General features: G+C 40.2%; 1 protein-coding gene across 2 annotated transcripts in view; it reads right to left on the reverse strand.

Annotated features, from left to right (window-relative positions):
* alk (ALK receptor tyrosine kinase) overlaps window positions 1–26,553 on the reverse strand; it is a 487,049-nt gene that overhangs the window by 174,177 nt on the left and 286,319 nt on the right. For both annotated transcript variants that reach the window (XM_049596824.1, XM_049596823.1), the window contains exon 4: window positions 11,882–12,086. In XM_049596824.1, coding sequence (XP_049452781.1) covers window positions 11,882–12,086 — 205 coding nt within the window. The remainder of the gene's footprint in view (window positions 1–11,881; window positions 12,087–26,553) is intronic.

Here is a 26,553-nt window from a genome sequence, read left to right on the forward strand (position 1 = left end):
GAAAAAGCCTTTTTCTGAATTGCAAAACAAAAACCTGGATCATCAACCCCCCAACCCCCCTCTGCACTGTCCTCTGAACTGTAATGGCCTGTGCATTTATGACTATCAAACCGCCCATCCTGAAGCAGCGTAACCAATTTTAGAGGTGTCAGGGGAAGGGACAACGAGAGGAGTGAAAGTTCCCTTTTCATTCACACCCTCACTGTATGTAAAATGTGGAGTTTCAGGCTAAAGGTGCCTCACTCGTGTTCAGGCTGCTGCACAGAACATCTGTTCTCTGGCTGCCAGCCAAAACCAGTGTGTTTCACAGTGTGGTGCATGTGGGAATGAAGGCTGGTTTTCACTGCTGTGCTCCAAGGCATACAGATTTATCTTAGCTGATTGTCTGACCTTTGTATGCACTCCATGTTGTGTATATAATGAATGATGAATAATGAATAATAGTCTACATAATTGACTAACTGATGTCCTCAACCAACTCATCTTTGTTCAACTAGCTGATTTAAAAGAAAACTGATTTCAATCTCCAAACCCCTCCACAGATGAGTAGTCATGTAGAGGTCCTTAAAGTGTAAAGGCCAGGTATTATTGATGTTACTAGGATACATGTGTCACAGCTCTTTATATTAGTCAGCTAATTACTTAAGTGAGCACTCTTTTATCTATTGGGTTTTACAAGTTACATACAGCAGACATAGACACCCAATTAAACAGGGGACTGAACATTGGCATGGCCTGCTTACACATACTCAAGTCTATTCTGTGCACAGACGTGGCTGTCAGGAAATTGAGATTCCCATACAGGTCACAATGAACCAGCCATGTTTCCAATAGCTTTGTGCACATTAAATGTGTCACAGACAGGTCACACACAAAAAAACAACCTTCATCCAAATTGGATAGAGATCAAAACTAATCTTTCTCACAGAAAAACACAGATAAAACATGACCATATTTTTCTCTGAATTGTTCCCAAATGGGGGCTCGAGAAAGAAAACTAGCTTGAGGCAATACTTCTGTGTGCATTCATATCTGGCATCAAAGAAAACAAAACGGCGAAGAAACTTAAATGCACAAATATTAAAGTCCAATTAACACACTACATCCTGCTTTCATCATCTGAGAAATATTTGATCTCTTGTCTTCATAAATCCTATCTAAGGACTGCTGCAGATGATGTGACGGGAAAGTCAAACGGCATTTAAAATCTCTGGGTGTCTGTCTGTGATGGCTCAAAGACTGGGTCACGCTGCCTCTCTGACCAGGTCAAACTTATTGAGCTACTTACAAAGCTCTGGTTTAAATTGGCCCTAATACAAGCATTTGGCCTCAAATCTCCAATCGTCTGGGACCTAAAGCTGCATCACAAGAACAGACATGGTTCGCCTCTGTGATCTGAGAGAAAATGAGCATCTCCTCACAGATGCATGTCTGCAATGTCTAGTGTGCTTGTTAGTTAGTAGTTGGCCAACCATCACTGGTATATTTTAACTGTCACAGTTGTAAATGTATCCAGTAGAAGCTACCAGGGACATTTTTACACACTACGTAACCTAACATTGCCTTTATAATTTCGACATTTTACATTTGGATAAATGCACAGATTTATCTGACTGCATGATGGTACCCAAATGATTTCAAAAAGATTGGCAACATAACCACAACGCCTGAATTGAACTTGGTATTTCCACTTCAGTTTGACACTTGACACTTAATGGCTGTCTGGTCTGATGCCTAGAAGCTACAGATAAACTTCAATATTTCCAAAGCAAACTGCCTTTAAAATGCTGGACATTTAGTCAGTGTCAAAGGGGTATCAACGTGTTAAATTTACATCGTATACTAGAATATTGACCCAAGTCTCTAATGTCTCCAGTCCACAGGCTACAGGGCAGATTGTCAGGTAGTTACTAAAATATGGTCTTTGAATGAAACAGTAGCTTCCATTTCACAGGAGCTGCTTTAGCAATAAATCAAGCTATTTCTTTCCACAGGAAACAAATATTGTTTTTGGCTATGCTAGCGGCGTGGCTTTAGGGAAGGCAACATTCGTTATTCAGACCGTTGCTCTGGTCCAGACTGAAATATCACAAGAAATACTGGATGGATTGTTGAAGAATTTTGTACAGGTGTGTTCCCCAGAGGATGAATCCTGATGACTTTTGTAAAGATTTGATTTCTCCTCCTACGCCATCATGATGTTGACACTGGTATACTGTAGTTATTCATGTTTCCCAGAGGACAATGTTTGAAATCCTCTGACTTTTCTTTATACACTATCATAATGCTGACTTTTTTGGTAAAAGGTCTAAACAGTTTTTGGATTGACTGCCTTTACATTTTTGTGTACTACAGGCATGTGTGGTCCCAAGAGGGCGTACACTGATGACTTTTGAGATCCTCTGACTATTCCTTCTATGCCATCATAATGCTGACATGTTTGTTTTTCATCACAGGTCTAGACAATCATTAGATGGCCTACCATGAAACTTTGGTATAGACATTCACGTTACCCATAGAAGGATGAATCCCATTGACTTTGGTGATCCCCAGCTTTTTCCTCCAGGACTATTGTGAGGTGGAAGTTTGTGGTTTGAAATTAATTATTTTGACATAAAATCACCATGCAATTTGGTGCAGACTTTCATGGTCTTTATCAACTTTTTTGTGTACCCCTGAGTAATCATTAAGTGTCACCCTCAGGTCAAAATGTAAATTGGGTTTACTTATCTAACACTATCTCTTTGGTTTTCTTTGAGCATCGTAGCCTCACAGAGCTGAGAGCAACTGTACACTCTTAGTCGTGTTACCTTCTAATACTGTTTGGCAGCAATATGAGAAATTTAAGGTTAAAAGTTTAACTTCAACCATTTGATTTGATTTTTCCAAAAGGACATGCAGTACACTTTCATATAAAAGAAAAATGAAACTGGCTTTTCATCATGCTGGAGTTATTAGCCGTTACTATTATGATGGAAATAACACCGTTTCAGCAAAAAAGATGGAAATCTGGAAATCTTTTTCTTGCATTTCTTAAGGTTACAGAGGATGTCAATATTTAACAAACAAAGACACAATACACTATTATGTTTTTATCATTATTGAGATTTTTTCTGTGACAGCACATTCAGAGGCGTAAGAGGAGATGAGCATTGTTTGCAAGTGACAAAGGACAATGAGCAGGCAAGAAGGATGGAGTGTGAAATCGTGTGCGTAGGCATGTATACACTTTTCATTGTAGTCTGCAGGTATTTATTCCAAACAAATGCACACCAGCTGATTTCACTGATTAGTTCTCTCAGCTCTCCATGACACATGGCTGCCTATCTCTTGCCTGTATTGATTTTTATAGAGGGTAATAAATGTTGTCTGACTTAGCCAAACTCCAGGTCACTACATTAAGCTATAAAAACCTTACAACTATCCTACTGTGGGATGGGAAAACACATAAAAAGACACATAAGAATCTCAGAGGAAATCCTTCTACATATTAAAACGGGAATAAAAATGTCATGGTTAGTGGTCAAAGCTCTTGTCCTGGCGTTTTATGTTTAACTAAGACCCCTTAAAGAGATGGGCCACCATTGTCACACTGCAGTCTCTACCATTGTTGAAGTCAATCCTTTTTTTGCAGTGGAGGAACAGCATCCTTTTATGTGTTGTACTTAAAATTGTTTCGACAGTGCATTTCTGGCAAAGTGCACCCAATGTAAAATTCAGAGCTCTCCAGTGTTTTGCCAGTGGCTTTATTTACAATAATTGCAGCAATATCTCAAAATTAATGATTTATTGATCTTTATTTTCTGCATTTTTTATTATATACTTGACATATTTCTGTCTGAGCAACTGCAAATTCTTTTGGGCGAGGTAACACTCTGTGCCTTTTACTGTACATATCTGAGAGACATGACACCATGGGTGAAGAGGGCAAACAGGAGGGAGCAGCAACAGTATCTCTATCTCAGCATTTGCTTTGGTGTAAAATCTGCATCACAGCGAAAGGCTTTCTGTGATTAAGGTGCAAAGATTTTCATGTCTGGGCTTGAATTTTCCTATGGGTGCCATGGGTGAAAATTCAGTCCCGTCATAAAAACTAGGCCACTGTTGCTCTTCCCAGATTTCACCTTCCTCTACTCTTGTGTAAAACTTCAGCTTTCAGGAACGTACAATGCAACTTGGGGGAAATATGATTAGAGATTCTTAGATGAGACGGAAGGCCTATGAACACAGGGGGAAGGGTGGGAATATAAAACCATATCCTTATGTAACCTGTCTGTGGAGAAGAAGGGGAAAAGATAAAGAGAGTGTGCATGAGAGGGAGAGGATTGTGGAGTATGCAAGCTGAGGATGACAAGATATAACTCATCTGTGGATAGGATGGGTTTTTTTCCCCACAAAGTGCCTATATGAGGCTCAAATGTTTCATTTCTGAAGGGTTTTCTGAAGTCCCATCGGGAGCTGTCACCATAACACTACAGAGACGCTGTAATAATATTTTCTTGAGAAAATTTTGTGTGTGTGTCTGTGTCAGAGGAGAGCCCAGTGAGATAAATAGGTAGAAACTATGCAGCAGAATCAGATATTAATGTAAAATGTATATCATGTCTAATGTACTTCACATGATAACAAGGTTTCTTTTATGTTCCTTTTTTATTTCGCCCTGTAGTCAAGGGTGATTCTCTTTCCTGTGTCAATTTGCCTGTCATGTTTTATCACGGAATGTTGACTGATGTGCAGAAAATAGCAGGCTTAGAGAGAAAGAATGTATTAGTCAATGAAAATAATGCTACCGCCTCCTTTCTCTGGAAGCTGGTATAAAAGGCAGCAGGAGCAGTGGTGTGGCAGTGGTGGCCGATGCTATAACGAGTCTCATTTACATTTGAAACGGCAAAATAGCAAAGAAGGCTACTGGGGAGACGGAGGAAGACAAGACAGAGAATATGTCAAGAAGTAAAAATGTATCCCCTTAGATTCCCTCTCAGCCACTGTGCCTGAGCAGTCACACAGCAGGCGCAACGTCTCTGCTTTTCTTTGCTTTGGCTACGATGAAAACCATCATAGTGTTCTATTTATTTACAGATCACATGACTAAACACTAATTAGTAATAAATACTCATTTAAAGAGAACACACTGATCTTTAACTCTTTTTAATGTAATGTTCAGTTAACATAACAACATATTAACACAGTGGAAGAGTGTGATTCCCCTTAAATCAAATAGTCAATGTTAATCAGTGTTGCCTAAGATTAAAATTAGTAAGTACAGCACTACTCTGCAAACCAATCTAGAAAAATAAAACAAAACAACAATGCCAAACACTGGTGTTACATTTACTTCACTGCATAGTACAAAAGGCATAATTAAATTTGAATCCAATATCTAATTTTCAGTAATCTTAAAGGGAACTATGCCCATTTTCAAAATTCATACATCTTATCCCCATGGTCTTTAACGGTCCAAAAATATTAGTAAACATGAACAACTCTCCCAAATACAGAAAGCAGGGTTCTAAAACTCAAATTTGTGATAGGGTATAAAGTCTGGAGCTGCTCCATAGACAATAAATTGGGAAAGATATTACAGATGACACTGAGAGCACCCAGGGGAATGTTCTGAGTATATGGGTACATTTCTTTTTCAGCACTGAGAACACTACAACAGAATAAAGCTCATTAGGATACCAAAAAATAAAACCAACATTCTGTGGGTCCACAAAATCAGGCTCCAATTCATTATATGCAGAGCAGCTCCAGACTTTATACCTGATGACATCTCAAGTTTGAGAATCTCTTCCTCTGATAGAGAGTTTTGAGTGGTTATGTTGATTGAGCTGTGATAACAATTTTCATTGTTTTCACTTTCAATTTTTATTCAGTGGTAGGTCACACCGCTAACATCATGATTAGTATAGTCATGTGATGCGGAGAAGATATATTGTTTATATTTCACTGTGAACAGTCTGCTGGCATACTTAATTACCACACTGCTGTACATACTGATTGAGTTTGTAGTGTGCAGTATGTCAGCATGCAATTTGGACAAAACTTATGTGTAGGTCGAATGGATTACTGTATATGCTTTGTGATAAATTGAAATATACAGCCAAAAGAACTTTTGCTGAGAAAAATCCTCTGCAGCAGACTCATAGTTGTGGTTGAAATAAAAACCTGTGAAGCACTGGGTCGCAGTGGTATGTCTGCCAGCATACCACATGCCATATGGCACATAATGGCTCCTTCTCTGTCCTTGAGACGTTATGTACAACGCCACTGGCAAAAAAAAGCAGAAAATCTGAATTCTAAACTGCCTTTGTCTTTTCTCCAAATAATCTCCTGCAATTGCAGCCCTCCTGCTGGCAGCACTCCCAGATCCAGAACTATAAGGGTGCCATCAGCCCCGGTTCCGTGGTGACGATGGGGCGGGAGCCGGAGGTCAGCTCTGGCGAGCACTAAGTGTAGGAGTGGAGGATTTGTAAAGGCCTGCCAGGGATGAATGCATCGCTTTTGCCAATGTGAGGGTCCCGAGGTGACCCATCGCTCTAACTCAGCTTCACTGATTGAAGGACCCACGAAACATGGCTGTATGAGACTCTCTGTGGGGTGGATGTACTTTTGTTTCATAGAAAAATTTTACTGTGTGGTGTCAGAAAAACTAATGGCACTGAGAAAATATGAAGTGGCACTTAGATCATTGCATAAAAAGCAGTATTACACCTAAATTAGATGATCCTGTGGTAACCCATTATTACAGTAGCACTTAACCCAAAGTAGCGTTCAACTAGAGTGAGTTAACAGCAAAGGTAATACCTAATTATTTCCATGTGTTATTTGGTTTGAAGCTTCTGGGTGTAAGCAGGCTAATATCAAACCCAATACGAATGCCTATAGCGTGTGAGGAAAATCGCTTCAACTGGAAACTAAGTTATTTGAGTGGTTCATATCACTTCAAAAGCATGTTGAATCCAACAAACTCAGAATGAAAGGACTCCGCCCCCACTGCCTACTGCGACCATTAACAGATGCAACCTGAGCATACTTCAGAGAGAAGCTCTTGGACGACAATACAGGTTGTTTTTATTACGGAAGCATCAAAAGGTAATTTTGGATTGAAAGGATACACATTCCTAATTGACTAATCAGACATGACTGGTTTGCACCTATGGAAGCACCACAGCACGTTACCATACAGTGATTGTAATCATGGCCATGTATTTAATTATATCATAACAAACAGGTCTTGGACATGCAACTTGGTAAGAATTAAAAGCATCCTTCTTCATTCTAACCTGCCTCAAACACAGTTCATATTGATTTCTTTTTTCTAATTTACAAGCAAAGTAATGCAGTAGTTGGCAATTATTCAACTTGCTAAGTGTATCTGCTGTGAATACACAGGAGCATATGATGTCAGCGTTGAGGCCGCTTTTTATTTCATTTATGGGTCTGTAAATTGAATAATTAGGTTGGTGGCAAGAATAATCCTTTTTACTTACAGGGATTACAGCTGGTTCAATTAGAAATAAAAATGCTGCTGTGCTTTTGTCTCCAGCCAACTGTCTCTATTGTGTGGGACAACTTTCATCATTACCGTGATGCTTACAATGAAGTATTGTAATTGTCCATGTGCATACAGATTTGATCTATTATTAAGCCTTATTTTGGTTCATGTATTTATATTTTGTAGTAAACAACGACTGGCTTTTATTATGCATACTTTAACATCCAGCAAATCATGTTCAGTTTATCTCCTTTTATGCTTTAGTGATGCTCCAGTAATTCTTTGTCTCATACACCACAACTGCACTAGTTTAAAGGGGACCTATTATGCTGTTTTCAGTTTATTTTGGGGGTTTATTAGAACATGTGTATATGACTTTCATGTTCAAAGCTGGTGAAGGACTGTAATAGAGTACAGCAGCACTTTCTACTGTGAGAAATCACCAGTAAAGCTTCTGAACCAGACATGTTCCAGCAAGAATATGATTGGAAATTGGTGAGAAAGTAACAACAGCTGCAACCAAGGCATGTTTCCCTGAAGTTAAAATGTAGCTACATGTAGCAATGTACTTACAGCTGGGGACTGATTTTAATGAAGTCTCGTGGCACTTCTAAATTAAAATCTTTACAACCAAACATGCTCCAATAGGAATCTGATCCGAAATCAAGGAGAAATTAACAACAACAGCAACCAAGATTACATGGGGTGTGTTCCGAATCGCATACTTTTTACTTTTAGTAGGTACCGCAGCTGCCCTTAAAAAGTACGTACTGTTACATGCAGTATGCACACAATCGGGACATACTTCTTCCTCATAACACTACACCCTCTTACTCATACATTCATTACCATGGAAGTGAAACAAAATGCCGTTTCACAGAGCTCACTAGAAGTGAAAGTCAACCTGGACGGCTCTGATGTTGTTCTTTTGCAATACGTAATATCTGCATACACAGTGAATGCACTGACATATCTTTCGCTGTGCAGAGGACTGTGGGGCAGGATAGCAAGAAAAGCATGCTGGCATACCACAAAATCTAACCAGGTGTAGTAGAACATCCTGGTATTTCTGGCATACTGCATTTGACATACTATGTATTAGTACATTCTAAATCTTTTCCTGGCATACTAAATAGCATGATAGTATAGGTATTGGAACACACAGATGTTTCCCTGATGTTAGCATGTAGCACATAGCAGTATAGGCTATTTAATGAAAACACTTGCAGTAACATGCCTGGTGCAGATGAAGAAATATGTCACATGCTGACTTCAGCTTGTCTTGAAACTAGGAAACGCACTGGAAATGGTCTGAAGCCTGAGGTTTTTCCTCACAGGGTTTACTTTTACCTCATTATTTGAACCTTTGGCCATGTTTAATATAAACATCTGACATGGCAACATTAAATAAATGCCAGAAAATAAGGAACACCATAGTAGGCCCCCTTCAATGTGCAGGCTTGTGTAGGAGAGAATTTGCAGTGCAGTTGCTATTACATCATAAATCACTCGTCGTAATGTTCCTGCTGTATATCAAAATTTTTCACGAACACTTCCCACCTTGGAGGCTTCCTTCCCCCGCATTACACACACTATGGATAAGTTTTAAGATGATACTGCTCTAATGCCTCGCTTTAAATGACATCCAACACATTCCACACTAACGCATGACTGCATTTTGTCACACCGGGTAGCTCTGATACCTACACTTATTGCACTGAGCATTACATTAATGCACTTTGCAACTGAGGCCATTTGGTGCATTCAGTTTTAATGTAAAGTAAATGAATGCATACAGTATATGCAGTGCACATTATCCAGTGTGTGCATGTGGATGTGTGTGTAATGGACGGGGTGTGAGGAAATCTTATAAGAACTTTGGCGAGTCCTGTAATGAGATACAGCAATAGTACTATGCAATATCTGTGACTGCTTCAGCCACCTCGCTCACAAAACAAGGCCTCCCTAGTAATTTACCAAAGCCACATACAGCACACAGATAGATAGCACACATAATACACCATACATAAATGCATCTTGCAGCCCTCCCCGTCCTCTTCCCCCGTCTTTATTTCATTGCTGACTGAGACACTTGGGGATGCTGACATTCACTGTGAGAGCTGACACTGTTTGATGAGTCAAGTCCTTCGCTGCCTCTGTTCAGAGGTCCTAAATATGCTTCCCTCAGGTATAGTTACACACTGTATGATGAAATCTGAGGCAGGGGTTTGAGGGAAGGCGTAATAAAAGGCTAGCACTTATATTCTACTTGCATAGAGGTGGTGAAGAAGATTCTCCTCACTATGTTGGAACTTTAATCAGTGACATTTGAAATATGGTTAAAACCAGTTCAGGGTTCAAATGAATGAATGATTAATGTGTTTAATGGACCAAACCAGAGCACCACTGGTATTCCCACAATGTGGCATTCTTCAGCAGACTGCATGTTTGATGTCCTGGTTTGAAAAGAAGAGCAGAGCCGAAGCATCTGGTTTATATTCACAAGTCTCTGGCACAGTTTTGGTCCTTGACCTGTCTAAAATATTTTTCTCACTCCAAAAAACTGTCTAGGTCTTTTAACTTTCAATTCACCCTCTTTCAATACACCACAGAGGAGGAACACCATTTTCTACTTTTCAAAGCACTTGCAGAGGATGAAGCATTAGCCATTGAGAATTGGCTCACAAAGATTTTTTTGTGCACGGACAATTCCATCAGATGTGACGCAACACTGACACAACGGAGCGGCTTTCAGGGGTTTCAAAGCAAGCGGTCCCTCTGTGGCTGATGGCTGGAGTGGAGCTGGAGCTCGGGTACTTAATCAGACATTTCTTGATTGAAAAATTGGAACAAGAGAAACAAACACAAAGTGGTTTAAGTTGTTGGAACAGTATTTACTGCGTCATCCCTAATTTATTTATCCATTTTGTTCCCATTAATAATGCCACCGTTAGGAAGAATCAGTAGAGATAATGAATGGTTAGCTTCTGCAGGACTGTGTGGGCAGCTCTGCTTCAACCAGTTTAACTACAAATGAATGAAATGAAGCCTCACAAGCTTTTATCTATCTTGGAGTAAAGAGGACCTTGTTAAATGACCACTGTGTACACGGATGTTTTGTTTTTCGCTCTTGGCTAACCCTGTGCTAAATGTCCTGACTACTGAAATGGGCAAACATGTCAAGAAACAGGATTAAAATTCAAAGGCAAGGGCAAGGGTTGGCGATTAGTAAGCGGACTGATCCTCCCAATGGTCGCAGGTGGTGCTTCTCGCTTTTGTTATTGCCCCCTCTTTTTATGATATGAGCATTCTCCGTCGGAGTAGGAATGCAGGGAGTTTGTCTGAGTGAGTCTCCGAATGGTGGAGATGGCGTGGGTGGATGGCAGCCTCTGACTACAAATGAGAGCTCACAAACGCACTGTCTAATTCCTCACACATGTAATGAGCGAGTCCCTGCTATGCTCCCTTAAGACGACACACTACCGGCATAAACACACATACACAGATGCTCACAGACGTTAGTGCACATTCACTCCCACACACACACACAGCAACAGAGAGACGAGAGGTGTATAAAGCATGACATTCATATGATTCCCACGCCCTTAAGATATTAGACACACAAGTAGCATGAAACATGTCCACAGCGGCGTGCTGAGAATTGCTCTTTGTAGTCTGGCTTCCTACGCATAGAAATCAAAGTACAGCCATGCTAATAAACGAAGGCCGCACATGGATGTGACCACACAATTAAGTATTCAGAGCAGAAACTTTTAAACGAAGTATTGCCCTGGCCTCTTTCACCCTGCTGCTCTCAGTGTGAGACACCGATCTCTGCAAAGCCTCCAATGAAAAGCTACACTGAGAAGCTCACAGACCTGACGTTAATGAAGGATTAGTAACACATGAGGGTTACAGGAATGAACGAATTGTTACCCAGCCTTGGTTTAAACAATCTCTCTTCCCTTCTAACCCAGCCAGCTCTCTCACTCTCTTACACAATCTCCATATAAAAAGGCTTTCAATGAGGGTGCCGTCATTTGATCCTGCTGAATGTTCTCTATCTCTGCCGCTAATGGAACACAGTTACACAGGTCTGGAAACAGAGCATTCACGATAAAGCTCTTGGCTGGTGCTCAAGTGCGCACATATACAGGACCTAAACTTAGTGAACCTGAGCATGATGCTTAGAGATCCCATAAACAAAGCTAGGTGCTAAGCGAAACATTACAAGAAGATAGTTATGACCGTCAGGCATGAATGGATAGGGACATCTACTTCGTAGCTGCTTATTCACTTGGTTCACTTCAAATCAGTTTTTTCCCAGTGCAAGTTCAAGTTCAGTCTTCTACTGTACTGTCCATGCATAAAGTAAATGCTTACCCTGTGATGTGTGGCAGTGTGTCGGAGGAGAAGAGAGCAAGTGGTGCTTTGTCCCGTTCTATGAGCCACGTGGTGTATTGTCCACTTTGCTTGGGGTGGAGGAACACAGCCATGTCCAGGCTACAGGGACCCTGGCCCCCCCACAGCCAAGGACTAAGCACCCAGGGGCCGCCAAAGGCTGAACGGTTGACCCAAAGGAACTGACCTGAGGGAGAGAGAAAGACAAAGAATTTTAGAGCACCCACAGAGCAAAGCCACAGAAAGGGTGCATTATAAGAAACCTAGAAAGACGTTGGGTGAGACACTTATGGATGTTGCTAAACGCAGATCAGAAGTAGCGAGGAAGCTTGAAAATGATCAGCAGTTATAATCTCATGAACATAAGGTGTTGTTACAGTATGTAAAGAATCCAGATGAGTGACGGGCTGTGATTTCAAACAGTTTTGAGGCAATAGCTGAGAATATCACTTGATGAAAATGCATCAAATAAAGCTGCTTTGAAAAGAGCAGTCAATGACATCCCTTGCACAAAAAAAAGGGGGGTGGCGGGTGAAAAATCAAAGCACAGTTTTTTCCTGGCTTTGATATGAAGTCCCATTTCACTTTCAAACTTATTGCGCTCATTCAAGCAGGAAGTTCATCAGAGGCTGAAAGTTGTGTGTGTGTGTGTGTGTGTGGCAGGGAAGCACAGAGCATCTCAACTTGAAAGTAGTGTTGATGAGGGGAGGCTAAGAAACACAAAGCAAAAATCTTGCAGAATCGTTGATTTTTCAAAAATCATTCTCAGGCAGCGTGGTGATTTTTCCCTGATGTCATTTTTTATTTTGTTTGTCGCTGTAGAGGTTGTAAGGTGCCCTCGCTGCACAAGGTACGGTTGTAGAGATAAATCTGAACATCTTTTTTTTTTTTTTTTTTTTAACTCAGGGTTGATAGATTTCTTTTCTTTCCTTTTTTAGTTGGTTTCCATTACCAGGCTGCACACTTGCCTCTGGATAATAGTAAAACCAGCATCCCAAGGGTCAGATTAGAGAGTACTTCCTTAACTGGGACACACATGTCTCCCTGTGTACGTCAGCTGCTGCACTCAAACAGCCTTTTGCCATTAGTTGTGTATATGCAATTTTATGTTGGTACTTGAATCAGACAGAGGAAGGAAACTGGATAAACAAAATCAAATAAATAATATAATTGAATCTGGGTCTCTAATTCAGTCTGGATCAACACCGATGTGTGTCATAACTACTTTATATCTAACGACTTACTGGATAACTAATTGTGAATGCTTGTGTGTGCAAAGTGGAGGGTTACAACTCCTTCTCAAACATCCAATTCAAGGACTTTTTAAAAAGGATTTTTCTGGCCCACTTCGCTCAAAGAGTTTGAGCCACAGATCAAGGTTAATTACTGCTAGAACACAGAGTATTTTAGAATGACAACAAACAGGATTTACAGAAGCTCACAGTCAACAATTAAAAAGAGAGAGGGAGGCTTGAATGTGTGAACACTACTTAATTGTGCTGTGTAGGTGGTGGCAGGTGGCGCGTGAAACAATGATGTAACCGCCGGAGACACACATGCAGACAGCAGAACGTAGCCTATTTACTAACATAAAGTAAAATTAATGCCTCAAGCTGCATTTATTGGGGTCCAAGCACATTGAAAGCATTTGAATGCTTGTGTCTTTTTTAACTGACAAAAAGCAATGTTCCTTAAAATGATTCATGGTGGGCATCACTACATGTTGATGCTCTTTTAACATATATAAACTACTTTTAGTAATATTTTATGTGGCTTATGACCTTCTGTGAAAACATTTTTCACCTGACTACATTCATATTGAATTTTATTTCATTCAAGTTCTGGAAAGCATCCCATATTAATTTATATAAAAAAAACAGTCCTAAAGTGTCAAAAGATTCAGACCACCTACAGGATGGCAGAGGCAGGATTTGAACTCCTGACCTTTGCATCATAAAACCATCACCTTACCCCTCAACTATCAAACACATCAGCTCATCAGTTTGTTCGTTTTTGATCACAGTAGATTTTAGCAGGATAAATCATAAACTGAATGAAGTTCGTTCTGCTTGAGATTTGTCGCAGGAGATTTAGTTTGAAAGTTAATAAAGTAGCACAACATATTGCACATCAACTTTTAAACCACAAGACTTAACAACAGATGGGCAGAAACGGTAAATCTACCCAGGAGCAGGTACTTTCCTGACAACTCTTCAACCTCACCCAGTGGCTCCAAGGCCAGGAGGCCAAACCAGCTTCAAAAGCAGAGGGCAGAGAGAAGGAAGTCATAAAACTAACAATATTCACAATACTTTAACTGTTGGGGATACAATCCTGAAAAAAATCACATATTGACCTGTTGGTTGCTGGTGTAGTGTTAAAGAAATGTGCTCAGGAAGTCTAGTAATTGCCAACCTAGAGATTCAAACCTTGAACCTCTGTATCCCCAGAGCAAATGACTGACTCACTGTGCCACCGGAAAGACATGTCCTCTTACACATCTTCCCACAACATGACGCAGTAATAAGACGTGCAGAACTGGGGTAGTTTTCGTTTTTTCAGTATTAAAGGGATAGTTCGACATTTTGGCCAGGGCTTGACGCTAACTTTTTTCCCAAGGAGCACATGTGCTCCTAAGTTGAAAAAGTAAGGAGCGCACAAAGAACTTTAGGGGCACAATGTAAATTGATCAAATAATGTGTTTTCCGTAATAAACATGATGCAAATAGACATTTACAAGCAAAATTATGTAATGAATTTGTATACAAAATGTACAGAAAGGTAAAATCATCAAGTTTTGAAAAAGTATTGCAATTTAATTTTGTCTTTGATGTTATTATCTTATATATATTATCTTTGCAATATGATTATCTTATATAATGTTATTACTATCCTAAAACATTTTCCAGGTCCTCGGAAACTCTGCAGGATTTAAGCTTAAGCCTCTTTCACACAGAGCTTTCGCAGCACCCACCGCGGAATAGGGGGCAGAGGACAGGATTTGGGGGAGTACAGGCTCATTCAGCAGCTACAGCTCCATGGTGACCGCTTTCGGATCTACTTCAGGCTCTTCTCTGCTATTGGATGCGTGGCGCTGAGGTGTCGTCACACGCAGCTGGTGGTGCGCGCTGCTCAGCTCGACGGCAGAGCGGTGCACTCTTGCGCCGCGGTAGCACATACGCAATGAATGGGTTCGTCGGCGGAGGTCTGCGCTTTGCGCGCTCTGTGTGAAAAGGGCTTTATTTCCACCCTGTCCAGCAGCGGTACCGTGGCGAATGGTGCCTAAAGGCCTCTACACATGATCAGCTGTAAAACCGCTTTGCGCTGGCGGTCCCATTGTTTGTCTATGGGGAGGGCAGCAACGCCTGACAAAGCGGCACCGCTACCCTTGGTATTGCGCACGATATTCATTGTGCCGACAGTGGCTTGGAACACCGCCCATAACTGTGTCACACGGGGAAGAGGGAAGGCGGCTGGAATTCCTCCAACATTAGTGGTTAGATTATCATATTTTTTAACTGACAAAAATACAGGCTGCTTCGGCTGGTTTTTTTATGCGCACATGTGCCCCTAAATATTTTTTACAGTTCGCACACACCTATTTTTAGTCGCAAATGCGAGTGAAACGCTCGCACTGTCGAGCCCTGATTTTGGCAAATTCGCCTATTGCCGTAATCCCTATAGTCGTATGGGTAGGTACATTACCTTTAATTGTCAGTGCCTGTTGTTTTGAGATCGGTGGGGCAGAGCTGCCTGCTGCTCAGTGCACAAAATGGAGGTGAATGGTACAGCCCCCTCTCTCCCTCAAAACTAATCAAATACACCATCAAATGACTCCAAAACTCTCTTGTGGAAAACACACGGCTTGCACATTCCCCTCGCTATGAAATAATAATGTATAATTAAGTAACATTACGACACATGAAGCAAATACTCGGAACTACTTTTTTGAGTAATCCACTGGGCAGAGTGACAGAGTGCATACCTGAGACAGTGCCGTTGTTATTGCTTGCAGCCTTGCATTTGTGGTATCGTCAGCTGGACGCACCAGAGAGTTTGAGAAAAGTTTACAGAGTGTTGTTGTAAATCATGGTTTACACATGCATTGTAAAAAGACATGGAGCAGAGTGAAGTTTCACGTAGTACCAACCAAAAATACGGACAGGATGAAACAATGGCTATTTGTGCTGGACATCAACCCCAACACGCCTGTGGAAACGGTCCGGAAAATGTTTGATCGCTCCAGCCATTTCTTACCAGAGGACTACCGTGAAAGGATGGAGCGCAGAAGCTCAGGAATGGTTCAAACACTTTTCTTGAAAGATACTGCCATACCATCTGTCGGCATCACAAAACGAGCAGACGTGGTAAGTGATCATTGTGTACTGTGCTCAGCAATCTGCTGTAACATTACCTCCACGTTGAGCAACATTAGCCTACAACCCAAGCATGGTAAATAAGGCTAAAATGCAAATGTTGTTGTGGTTATGTTATGGATAAGTGCTTGCCCAGAGCATATAGTGAAGTGACTGGCATTACTTCTCATTGTTGGGAATAAACAGACTGCTAGGGAACATTTTATGTTGTTGTTCCTTCAGGAGTTGTGGTGATTTATGAGTGTGGAGTTAGCATGTTCTCCCCGTTTTCTGGTGATTATTTTGAAGCGTACTCTCGTCCCATCCCACCATCAACATATGTATGTAACATGCAGTCACTGGCCACTTTGTTAGGTACACCTGTGTAATCTAATGCAATCCAGTAGAACGGCTATACCATGATTTTTCCCCGGAGCTTATACATTTTCTGTTATTGTTGACATTGTCTAGAAAGTGGTGATTCTACTTTGTTTAATATTGAGGTCATAGTAAAAGGTGGTGGTGTACTGGGGTGGCCTCCTAATTTTGTCTAATTGAGGGGGACAAAATATTAGGAACACTTTTCAATATATTGCACTCCAGTACACCAGCACCACCCATTATGACCTCAATAATAAAGTAGAATAATCACCTTTCTGACAATGTCAACAAAAACTGAAAATGTAAAAGCTTTGTAAACGTAGAATGTGTGGCAGAGCTGTTGTATTGGGTTGTATTAGACTGCACAGGTGTACCTAATAAAGTGGCCCTTCCAAAACCTCTCTTCCTCTGTATATTCTGGCTCAAATAAATAAGGTTCTGGGTCTTGGTTAATATAAAAGAAATCATCATCGTCATCCACCAGAAAGTCCACACTTATCAGCAGTCAGCTTCTTCTCAACAAACTTGTTTTGATGACGGGTGTAGCTGCACTAATCATACGCTGTTTGAAATCACTACGCCCAGCAAGTACCATATGTTTGGAATGTAGTCCCGGCTGTGCATTTGGCTTCAAAACAACTCTGTCTCGTAATATTACATTATTATTTCATAGCGTGGTGAATATCAGAACAACAGGCACCGACAATTAAAGGTAATGTATCTACCCATATGACTATAGGGATTACGGCAATAGGCGAATTTGCCAAAATGTCAAACTATCCCTTTAAAACTCTTTCAACAGCTCAAGTGTCTGCTGTTTTTGAGTGTACTGTCATATATTTTGGTGACAAAATGTTGTACATATGGTACAAATTACAACAAAATATTGAATATCACTACGGGGTCGCCATTAAACTGATGTGATATCTAGTGCCCAAAGAATCTCTGTGTAAATTTTGTAGCATTTCATTTAAGACTTATGTAGATAAAAATGGTATTGGATTTTGCATATTCAAAAAAATATAGAGTGACGAACATCTGAATTGACCATAGCCTGCAGTGTAGCAAACTTCTGTCTCAATTCAGTGGATGTGCTAAAAAAAATCAGCTCTCTAGGACATACTAATGATTTATAATGGTTTTTTTTTTTTTTGAAGCTTGAAATGTGCAATGGCTTGTAATAAGCCATGGCCTCTTTGGGCAATCACTACCAAATTTTATGCATCAACTAAGTCATGACCCCAGATGGTACAAACTGAATGTCGTATCAATCCCTGTAGCTGATTATGATTGTGAGATAGAAACTTTTCGCATTTGTGGCACCCTCTAGTGGCAAAATAGCCCAGGCCAGTTAGCGAAGCACTGACAAAGCATCTGCACGAGCAATAAGGTTGGTTACAATTGCTTTTGCCATTTCTGATTTATGTAAAATTAGTATTTATGTAAAACTGAACTTAAAGACAAATGTTTAAAAATGTATAAATTCAAAATTGTCTGATGTGTGGAAATTTCCTGAAATACTTTGGAGCTATTAGATGACCCTGCCAAAGTTTTGGGAGAACTGAAACAATGGTCTGGGACAAGTTCCTGCAAATATGATTTACAGAAAATTTAGAAAAGAAATTTGACACTTTTAGAGCAGAGGACCACTGGAGCAAAGATGCAGATGAATTGAGAGATTAATACAGTGAAAGATTTTCTGCTCTAAGCCAAGCCGGGGTTTTTTTTAGATGTTTGCTGGAACTAAAAGTTTATTGTCACAGCACCACCTTGAATTCACTGAATTGTATTTTTTTATGCCTGTGGGTGGAATTTCCAACCCTTCTGCTAATTTTAGTGAGTTTTTGTCTTACAGTTTTTGCTTAATATTTTTAATGGAGAAGAAGAAGACAATGAAAAAGGAAAAGAAAGAAAGAAAGAGAATGAGAACAAAAACAATTGGGCTCCAGCTCCAGTCACTGCTTGGACCCCTGAACATATAATCTTCAATTACTTTCTATTCTTACACCTAATATATAATTTCAAGCTCTTCCAATGAACTATGTCTATTTATGTCAATTTTCAAAATCTTTTAAGGCCTTAATTTGTTCTCTCAAGTTGACAAACTTTCATGGATTTTAAGAACCCACTGGGGCCCAAATCTGATTTAACTAAGCAACAAAATTTCCAAAGCTTCTTAACTGTCCATCTTGTTCAAATAGCTGCAAGGGAAAAAATAGAGACCACTAAATTTGGCATTCAATTTGAAATAAAAGTCAACATTGGACTTGTTGTAGACATGGGCAGGAGAAATCATTACTCCCTCCTTTTATCCTTCCCTGATATCCAATGCTTTCCCTCATCCCCCGAGGTGGCTGAAAAACTGATGAATTTAGAGGCCTTCAAATTGAAGTGCTCCAGTTAAGCCTCATTTGCTTTTGCTCTACCTTCCACATTTGCGTGCTCCTTCCACAAAAAGGTCCAGACAATTTGGCAAGGACAGTCCGAGTGCTTAAAACAAGTTCGCCGGCAATGTGGACTGCTAGCATTTACCACATGCCCAGCAGCGATTTGATATAAAGGCTTTAAGGCTCAGCCTGGAAGAGCTCCGGGCCTCAGGCAGAAACCTATTAACTCTTGTTTCCCAGTCCAAATAAGATGAAGAAATACCTGCTTGTAAGCAATTATCGGCAGGGTACAAATTATAACGGCAAACTGCAAAGGAAAGACTGTAATTCCATTAGTAGATTTCTGCCTGAGCTTCACCTGTGAATACTGCTGCCTAACAGAGCTTGATGCCCTCATTTACTGCATCACGAGGTCTGGTTCAACTGACTGTCTGCCCCAATCTGCATGGTGCAACATGACCACTGGTAGGGGTTTAAGCAGTGTAGAAAGAGATGATCATTCAGTGGCTGATATTAAACCCAGCTTGGCATAAAAAAAATGGAATTTAAATTCATGCTGTGGATGTCACCCGTCTTTGAGATTAGCGTTCTTGAGCCATTAATGACAACCTGTGGGGATCCACTGAAAGTAGGCCCATCTATTGCGTGTCAGGACTTACAACTCTTCTTTCAATGATATCTTTCTTTACAAACTTTCTTAATGGAAAAGATTACAAGACTCTGTTGCAAGGAACTGCCAATAACCACTATCCCACTCCAGCACTTGTATTCTAGTTGGTCTGTTTTGCTACATTTAATGCACTTTGTTGAAGGCAATTTCTTATTTATCTGTGAAGTTTAGACTCCATCAACAGTGTTTATAAAATGGCACTTGATTATTGCCCCTTCCAGCAAGAAGACAAGTCCCAGAAAAAAGCAGAGGCAGAAACATTTCAATCCAAAGTGATAGTTGTATTCTGTATCATTGAATCAAGCTGGTAAACACTTTTCTCGCTCTCCGTGCGGTTACAGATTCAATCAACTGAGGCTCTTGTTGACATAGCATACCAAATCAGGCCAACTGTTGGTGAGAGCAGAATTCCCTCAGATAATAAAATTGCAGCTAAAGGCCTGAGAGAAGGAGAAAAACAAACCATTCAAATTGTGTTCTCTGCCAAATCCTCTTATAACATTATGCATTTACCCAAGGCCAGCACAAGCTTTTTGGGGTCCCAACAATTTGAATGTTTCGCATTTTAATTTATGACCCATTCATTGGCGCAACAGAGTGACAGCTTCCAGTGTAGAGAGATGGTGTAAAAGTATGTCCAGCTTACTGATAAACAGCCTTCTTGTGATAGTTTCTTTTCTGCCACAATAATTTTGGTTTAAAACCTGCAATCAAAAATTTTGGCCACTTGGGTGCAGTGGAAATTTTTTTTGAAGACAACACTGACATATCATCACCTTTTAAACTGACATGGTGAACTTTTCAGCAAACAGTTGCCTATTTATGCCTCCAGCAGTTACAGAGCAGTATTACCAGTCATTTGACAAAGACATATTTCTGGTCCCCGAATGAATTCAAGTCCAATATTTACTCTATTTTTGCTCAGTTTTCAGCCTCTATAAGAAAACTCTACGATGCACCTCAACATCAACCAAAGACTTCATACATATATAGATAGTTTTAAAAAAAAAGAAGAAGGCCATAGCCCCTTTCAAGTCACCCACTGGTTTGAAGCCTGTAGAACAGCATTTGCCACCATCTTGTTTTTTTGGAGACAAAAGTAGCCATATTTTGACAAGAGGGTGGAGCTGTGTAGGAGTGAGGGATCTGACATATAGGCTGTGGTGATGCCCCGCAGACAGCCTATCACTAAAAGCAGCCAAGACCTTAACTTTAACCCTTAATACAATGCAAATGGGTGACTTGTATGAAAATTTACACCTGTACAGTTGTCATGAACAGGGAAATCAGCTTTGGGGCAACACAACAGGCTGTACACAAAATAAACACAATGCAAATAAACCATTACCTTACAAAGCTGCTATTGGTAAATGAGTTAGAAACCAGTGGCGTATTTACACAACCAGCAGACACAGCAAGATGAGCATTCTTCTGGATGCCTGTGCCTGGTGTCCTGATGATTAAGTAATTTCAAAATTCACTCACTGTTAGCTCTTTTTGTGGTCTATACCAACTCCTGAAGGGAATATCTGCTCTTTTGCTGCCAAATACTCCACTATGTTCACCACCTAGTCTCTTACTGTGCCTGTCTGCTATTTTGTGCTGAGTATGTAGTGCAGAGTGTTTTTTAGAGCTGTGTTTGACAAGAATGACACTATGTGAGCAGTGTGAGTGAACCGGCACAGTAAAGTTGTGGAGTAACTTTACATTGAGCTGAAACTCCATAAAGCTCTTAAATACCTAAGGGGAGCTGCTGATTTAGCTGACATTTCACATTGCCCACATTGTTGTCACATTGACAAGTGATACATTGTTATAATTACATAGATTGTAGATACTTTAAATATTTGAGGTGGTGTTTTGATGGTGAAAAAAAGAACTTGTCAACTTGAAGACAATATGTGTCGTTGCTATCTGGCAGTTTTTAAATCTATTTCAATCCATCAGTGCTTTTAAGGATTGCATATGTTAAATACAGACTGTACATGAAATTGAACCACACTGCTTTCAAGCAATGACCTTGGGCACAAGAAGCAACAGAAGCAGTACTATCAAGATTAGGGATGTCCCGATCCGATATTCGGATCGGCCGCCGATATTAGCAAAAAACGGGCATCGGCATCGGATCGGACTGCATGGAAAAATGCCGATCCATGAACTCCGATCCCGTTTTTTCACAGAACCGTGCCAGATTTTCCGGCTAGCCCAGCACTCCGTGATTCATGCAGTCCATTCCAGTGATCCGCTCCAGCACTTACTATCAACCCACCAGGCCAGCATGCAGAGGGCAGATACACAGAGGGTAGGAAGAGTAGCGGTCAATTTAGTTAACAAACTATTTGTTTTCTGCTCTGGTTTTTTGAGAGTGATATTTTTATTTGGTTTACACTCTTACTGTTTAAGTAAAGAGCACTGATGGCATTGTTTTGGGCACAATTAGTGAAATTGGAGCCATGGATGGACTACAAAACACTAATAAAATAACTGAAAAGGAAAGGCTGCATTGTTTGTTAAATGTCAACAATGTCTTGTGGTGTTAATCTATTTTTTATTTATTAGGGGGCCAAAGCACAAGTGTGTGGAGTCTTGCTGCTATTTTAATTTCAGTGTTAGACATTTTAAAGATTTCTTGTGTTGATTCATTTTCTATTTATTACGGGGCCAAAGCAGCCAAAGCAAACCAGCTATATTTGTTATTTAATGTTAATGTTCAAGTTTAAAGTTTGTTTATTTAACCCTGTTAACAATAAACAGGTCAGTTTCTCATACCAACTGTTGTGGATCATTCTAACTAACCTGATTAAGTAGTTGTTCTTTGCTTGATCAAACCTTTTCTAACATGACTGACAACAAAATAAGTGAATATGTATAATACGCGCTTGGATTGGTATCGGTATCGGCCAAAACTCAAGGCTGTAATATCAGTATCGGATCGGAAGTGAAAAAGCTGGATCGGGACATCCCTACTAACCAATAAGTAGAGGTCCAAATCAAAAGTTTTATCATGATTTGATATTATATCGATTCTTCCGATAATGATACGATATTTGCTGCCTGCGCCTGTTTCTGGTACTCTCCGATGGTTATTTAGGTAGTCATTGGCAAACGACCTATTCTGTTGTTTAGGTAGGAGGATGTACTGCTACAATACAACTACAGAAATCCAACTTGTGCTGGATGATTGTTGAATTTCTGTCATGAAATCCTGAGTACATGATTTGCAGCTACACAACTGTAATTAACATATTGTGGCTGATCAAACAACTTTCTGTTAGTTAGCCTGTTGGTTAAGCAACACATTTACTCCTCAGCAAAGACTTTAAGAGGGGCTGTTTTGTATTTAGTTCCTTGGAGTGCTGACATTTAATTAATATGCCTGGGTTTTGTAGGTTGAGGTGGTTGTGTAGTGCCCTAATCATACGTTTATTTACGTTAAGTTTGTTTATTTAACCCTGTTAACAATAAACAGGTCAGTTTCTCATACCAACTGTTGTGGATCATTCTAACTAACCTGATTAAGTAGTTGTTCTTTGCTTGATCAAACCTTTTCTAACATGACTGACAACAAAATAAGTGAATATGTACAATATGTGCTTGGATCGGATCGGTATCAGTATCGGCCAAAACTCAAGGTTGTAATATCGGTATCGGATCGGACCACTCCAGTCCTTTGGACACATAACCATCATCGGGGCTTGTTTAACGATTTTTGTTAAACTCAGATTCAGATTACAGAAAAACCTACCAATGTTAAATGATGAAAGGTAGGTAAGGAGCCTACCACTTAGTAATGGTGCAGACAGTCTCCCCATAGACTGATGTAAAATCAGTGCCTGAAAATCAGTTGGTATCTGCTAGTTAAAGCTTCTTAAATTCATACAAAGCTTAATATAGCAGTATAATATACCTCACTTCAGAGTTTTGACTGTAAAATATTCAGTGGGTGACCAGAAGAGCAGGTAGATGACGGCTAAAAGGCACAGTGTTTTTGTTTTTGTAATAACCACTTCTCACTGCAGCACTGATCATTAGATGAGCAGTTAACGAAGTACAAGCAAATTGTGCATAATTAATGAATATAATGTTATTATAAAAATAAAACAAATCTGGGGCGTCGGTGGCTGAGTGGTAGAGCAGGTGCCCCCCCGCGCTCACGCTTAACTGTCCTGTCGATTAAAGGCAAAAACTGAAAAAAAAAGAAAAAAAGAAAAATCGGAATAACTGAATAACACTAGCCGATGTTTACACACTGGTTACCCACTATGAATGCAGCTCACTGTCAGAAAAAGCAAAGAAACCATGACATGGAAGAGTGCTTAAAAGCATATTAAATATATTAAACATCTGGAGCAGGGGGGGCACTAAACACTGCAAAATTTATCTCTGATTCATACGAGTGATTTCACATGCTTTACTGTGTGTTGTGCTTTGTTGTAAAAATTGAATATTTTATAGTGAGAGTTAACTGCGGTAGAGGCTGCGTCTGAATAGCATGCAGCTATACTTACTGAATACCATCAAAATTAGGGAGTATTTGATTTAAATTTGCATGCACATTTGGATACGGCCTCATTGTCCATTTAAACATAATAAAACATTTCATGTGAGGACAGATAATTTGCCTTAATTTACACCCTTTCTTCAATTTGAAATTGCAAGTTGGATTTTTTTTGAAATCCTTTCTCACTGAAAGATAAAAAAGACAAAGACAAAAATCAGGGATTGTAAAAAGACTTAATCAAACTGTCTGGGAACAGACCATCTAGTCCTGGACAATTGCACTGTGGTAAATTAAATGTGTATTCAGACTACAGGAACATTTAATTGTACAGGGCTGCATAAGTAGAGAAAAGCATTGGGAACCACTAGAGACATAAGTACTATTGTTTTGCTCTTCTGTCACAAGGACAAGTCACATGGCTGCTGATTTGTTACATGGGTTGTTTTTCTTATTTTCTTATGTATCATTACCAAGTGAAATGACATTGTCTCCATTAAAAATACATGCAGACTCGAATATAAGCAATGTATGTCAAGATGTGTTTTTCCATAATTGTTAGAACCTCTGTACATAATCCATTATTTATTTGTACTGCACAGCAAGTCCTCCAACTCATACAACCACATAAGCTATTTGTTCCTAATCTCTCATACAAAGAACAGGAGTGTTTTAAAAAATAGCGCCCCTACTGGTAGCAGGAGATCAACACAAAAGTGACCTATATGAACGTTTGCAGTTTAAAACGTGAAATGGTCGCAGTTTGGTTTTGTCCACTACACAAAAATACTTAGGTTTTAAGATCATGGTTTAGGTTACATTTAGTGTGTTCGTTATTTAACTGATGTCACACACACCAATCAGCCTAAACATTAACAACACTGACAGATGAAGTGAATAACACTGATTATCTTGTTACAATGCAGTGTTCTGCCAGGAAGCCTTGGGTCTAGGCATTCATGTCGATGCTACTTTACACACCCCACCCACCCAAACACTGTTACATACCAAGTATACCCCCTCATGGCAACAGCACTCGTCAGTGGCAGCAGCCCCCCCAGCAGAACAATGCACCATGTCACACCACAGAAACTGCTCAGGAATGACCCAAGGAACATGGAACCTTGTGGGACTTGCCATTATCCTACCTCACAACTGACAAGTTTCAAAGGATATGCGGCCAGCACCCTGGTGCCAGACACCACAGGACACCCCCAGAGGTCCTGTGTCCATGTCTTGACATGTTAGAGCCTAGTCTGGTGTAGGGAGGACCCACCGTGGATCAGGGGTATCCTGGGGTACCAGCACATCCCACAGATGCTTCATCAGATTGGGGTCTGAGGAAGTTGGAGGCCTGGTTGATGCCTTGAGCTCTCATGTTCCTCGGGCCATTTCTGAGCAGTTGTTCCAGTGTGGCATGGCGCATTGTCCTGATGGTGGGGGCTGCTGCCATTGGAGAGGGTCTTTCCCATGAGAGGCGATACTTGATCTGCAGTTGTGTTTGGGTGGGTGATACACGTCAAGAGCAGGAATGCAGGACCAAAAGTTTCCCAGCGGAACATTGCATTGATCAGTGTTATTCACTTCACCAACCAGTGGTGGTTTGGCTGATCGGTGTACATGATGTTATGTACGTGACGTTGTACCAGCACAGTTGCCAGAAGAAAATGCTGGTATTGTATGTGTCCACAAACCATCAATAGGTTACATTTGTACGTTTTGCTTGTGACATATCAATGTTTCTAAAGCAATGTAACAGATGAGCTGACTATCTCCTGGAGGAAGATGGGATGGCTCAAAACCAACAACCAACACAACCAGTTGTGTTTTGGCAACCCCTTGGTGTTTTCACCAGCAGCTTTTAGGCAATAAACGTTGGTGTTTTTTAGTGACCCTTCGCTCATTTTCCACTGAGAACAGTGCCTGAAAAAAGGGTTTTTTCCTGTCATGTCAGTGTCTGGAAAAGTGACTGTTTTTTTACTGAGAAATCACTGCATTTCCAGCTGGAATAGTGTCATGACAACCTGTGCAAACTTGTGAAACTGTATTTTCCATATAATATATTTCTATGTTTACATTCAGTCTCACCTAATCAAATTGGCATTATGGTATTCACCACCTTTGATTTGATACAATAAGGTGATTTATATGGGAATTTCCACAGCCTTCTAACATGATATATTACTTCACTACAGTTAGTAGGCTGCAGTGTTTGTTTGTTGTGCAGTTGTTACTCCCAGGAACTCTGCCAAATGTGCCAATCATGTTGTTTTCAGTCATTTCTGCTGGTGTGTTTTTTTTTAATTCAAAGGCCCTCAGCCACAGCGAGACCACCAGTTAAATGATTTACTTCTATTTTTTTG

Source organism: Epinephelus fuscoguttatus, linkage group LG14, assembly GCF_011397635.1.
Source record: "Epinephelus fuscoguttatus linkage group LG14, E.fuscoguttatus.final_Chr_v1".
Classification (NCBI taxonomy): domain Eukaryota; kingdom Metazoa; phylum Chordata; class Actinopteri; order Perciformes; family Serranidae; genus Epinephelus; species Epinephelus fuscoguttatus.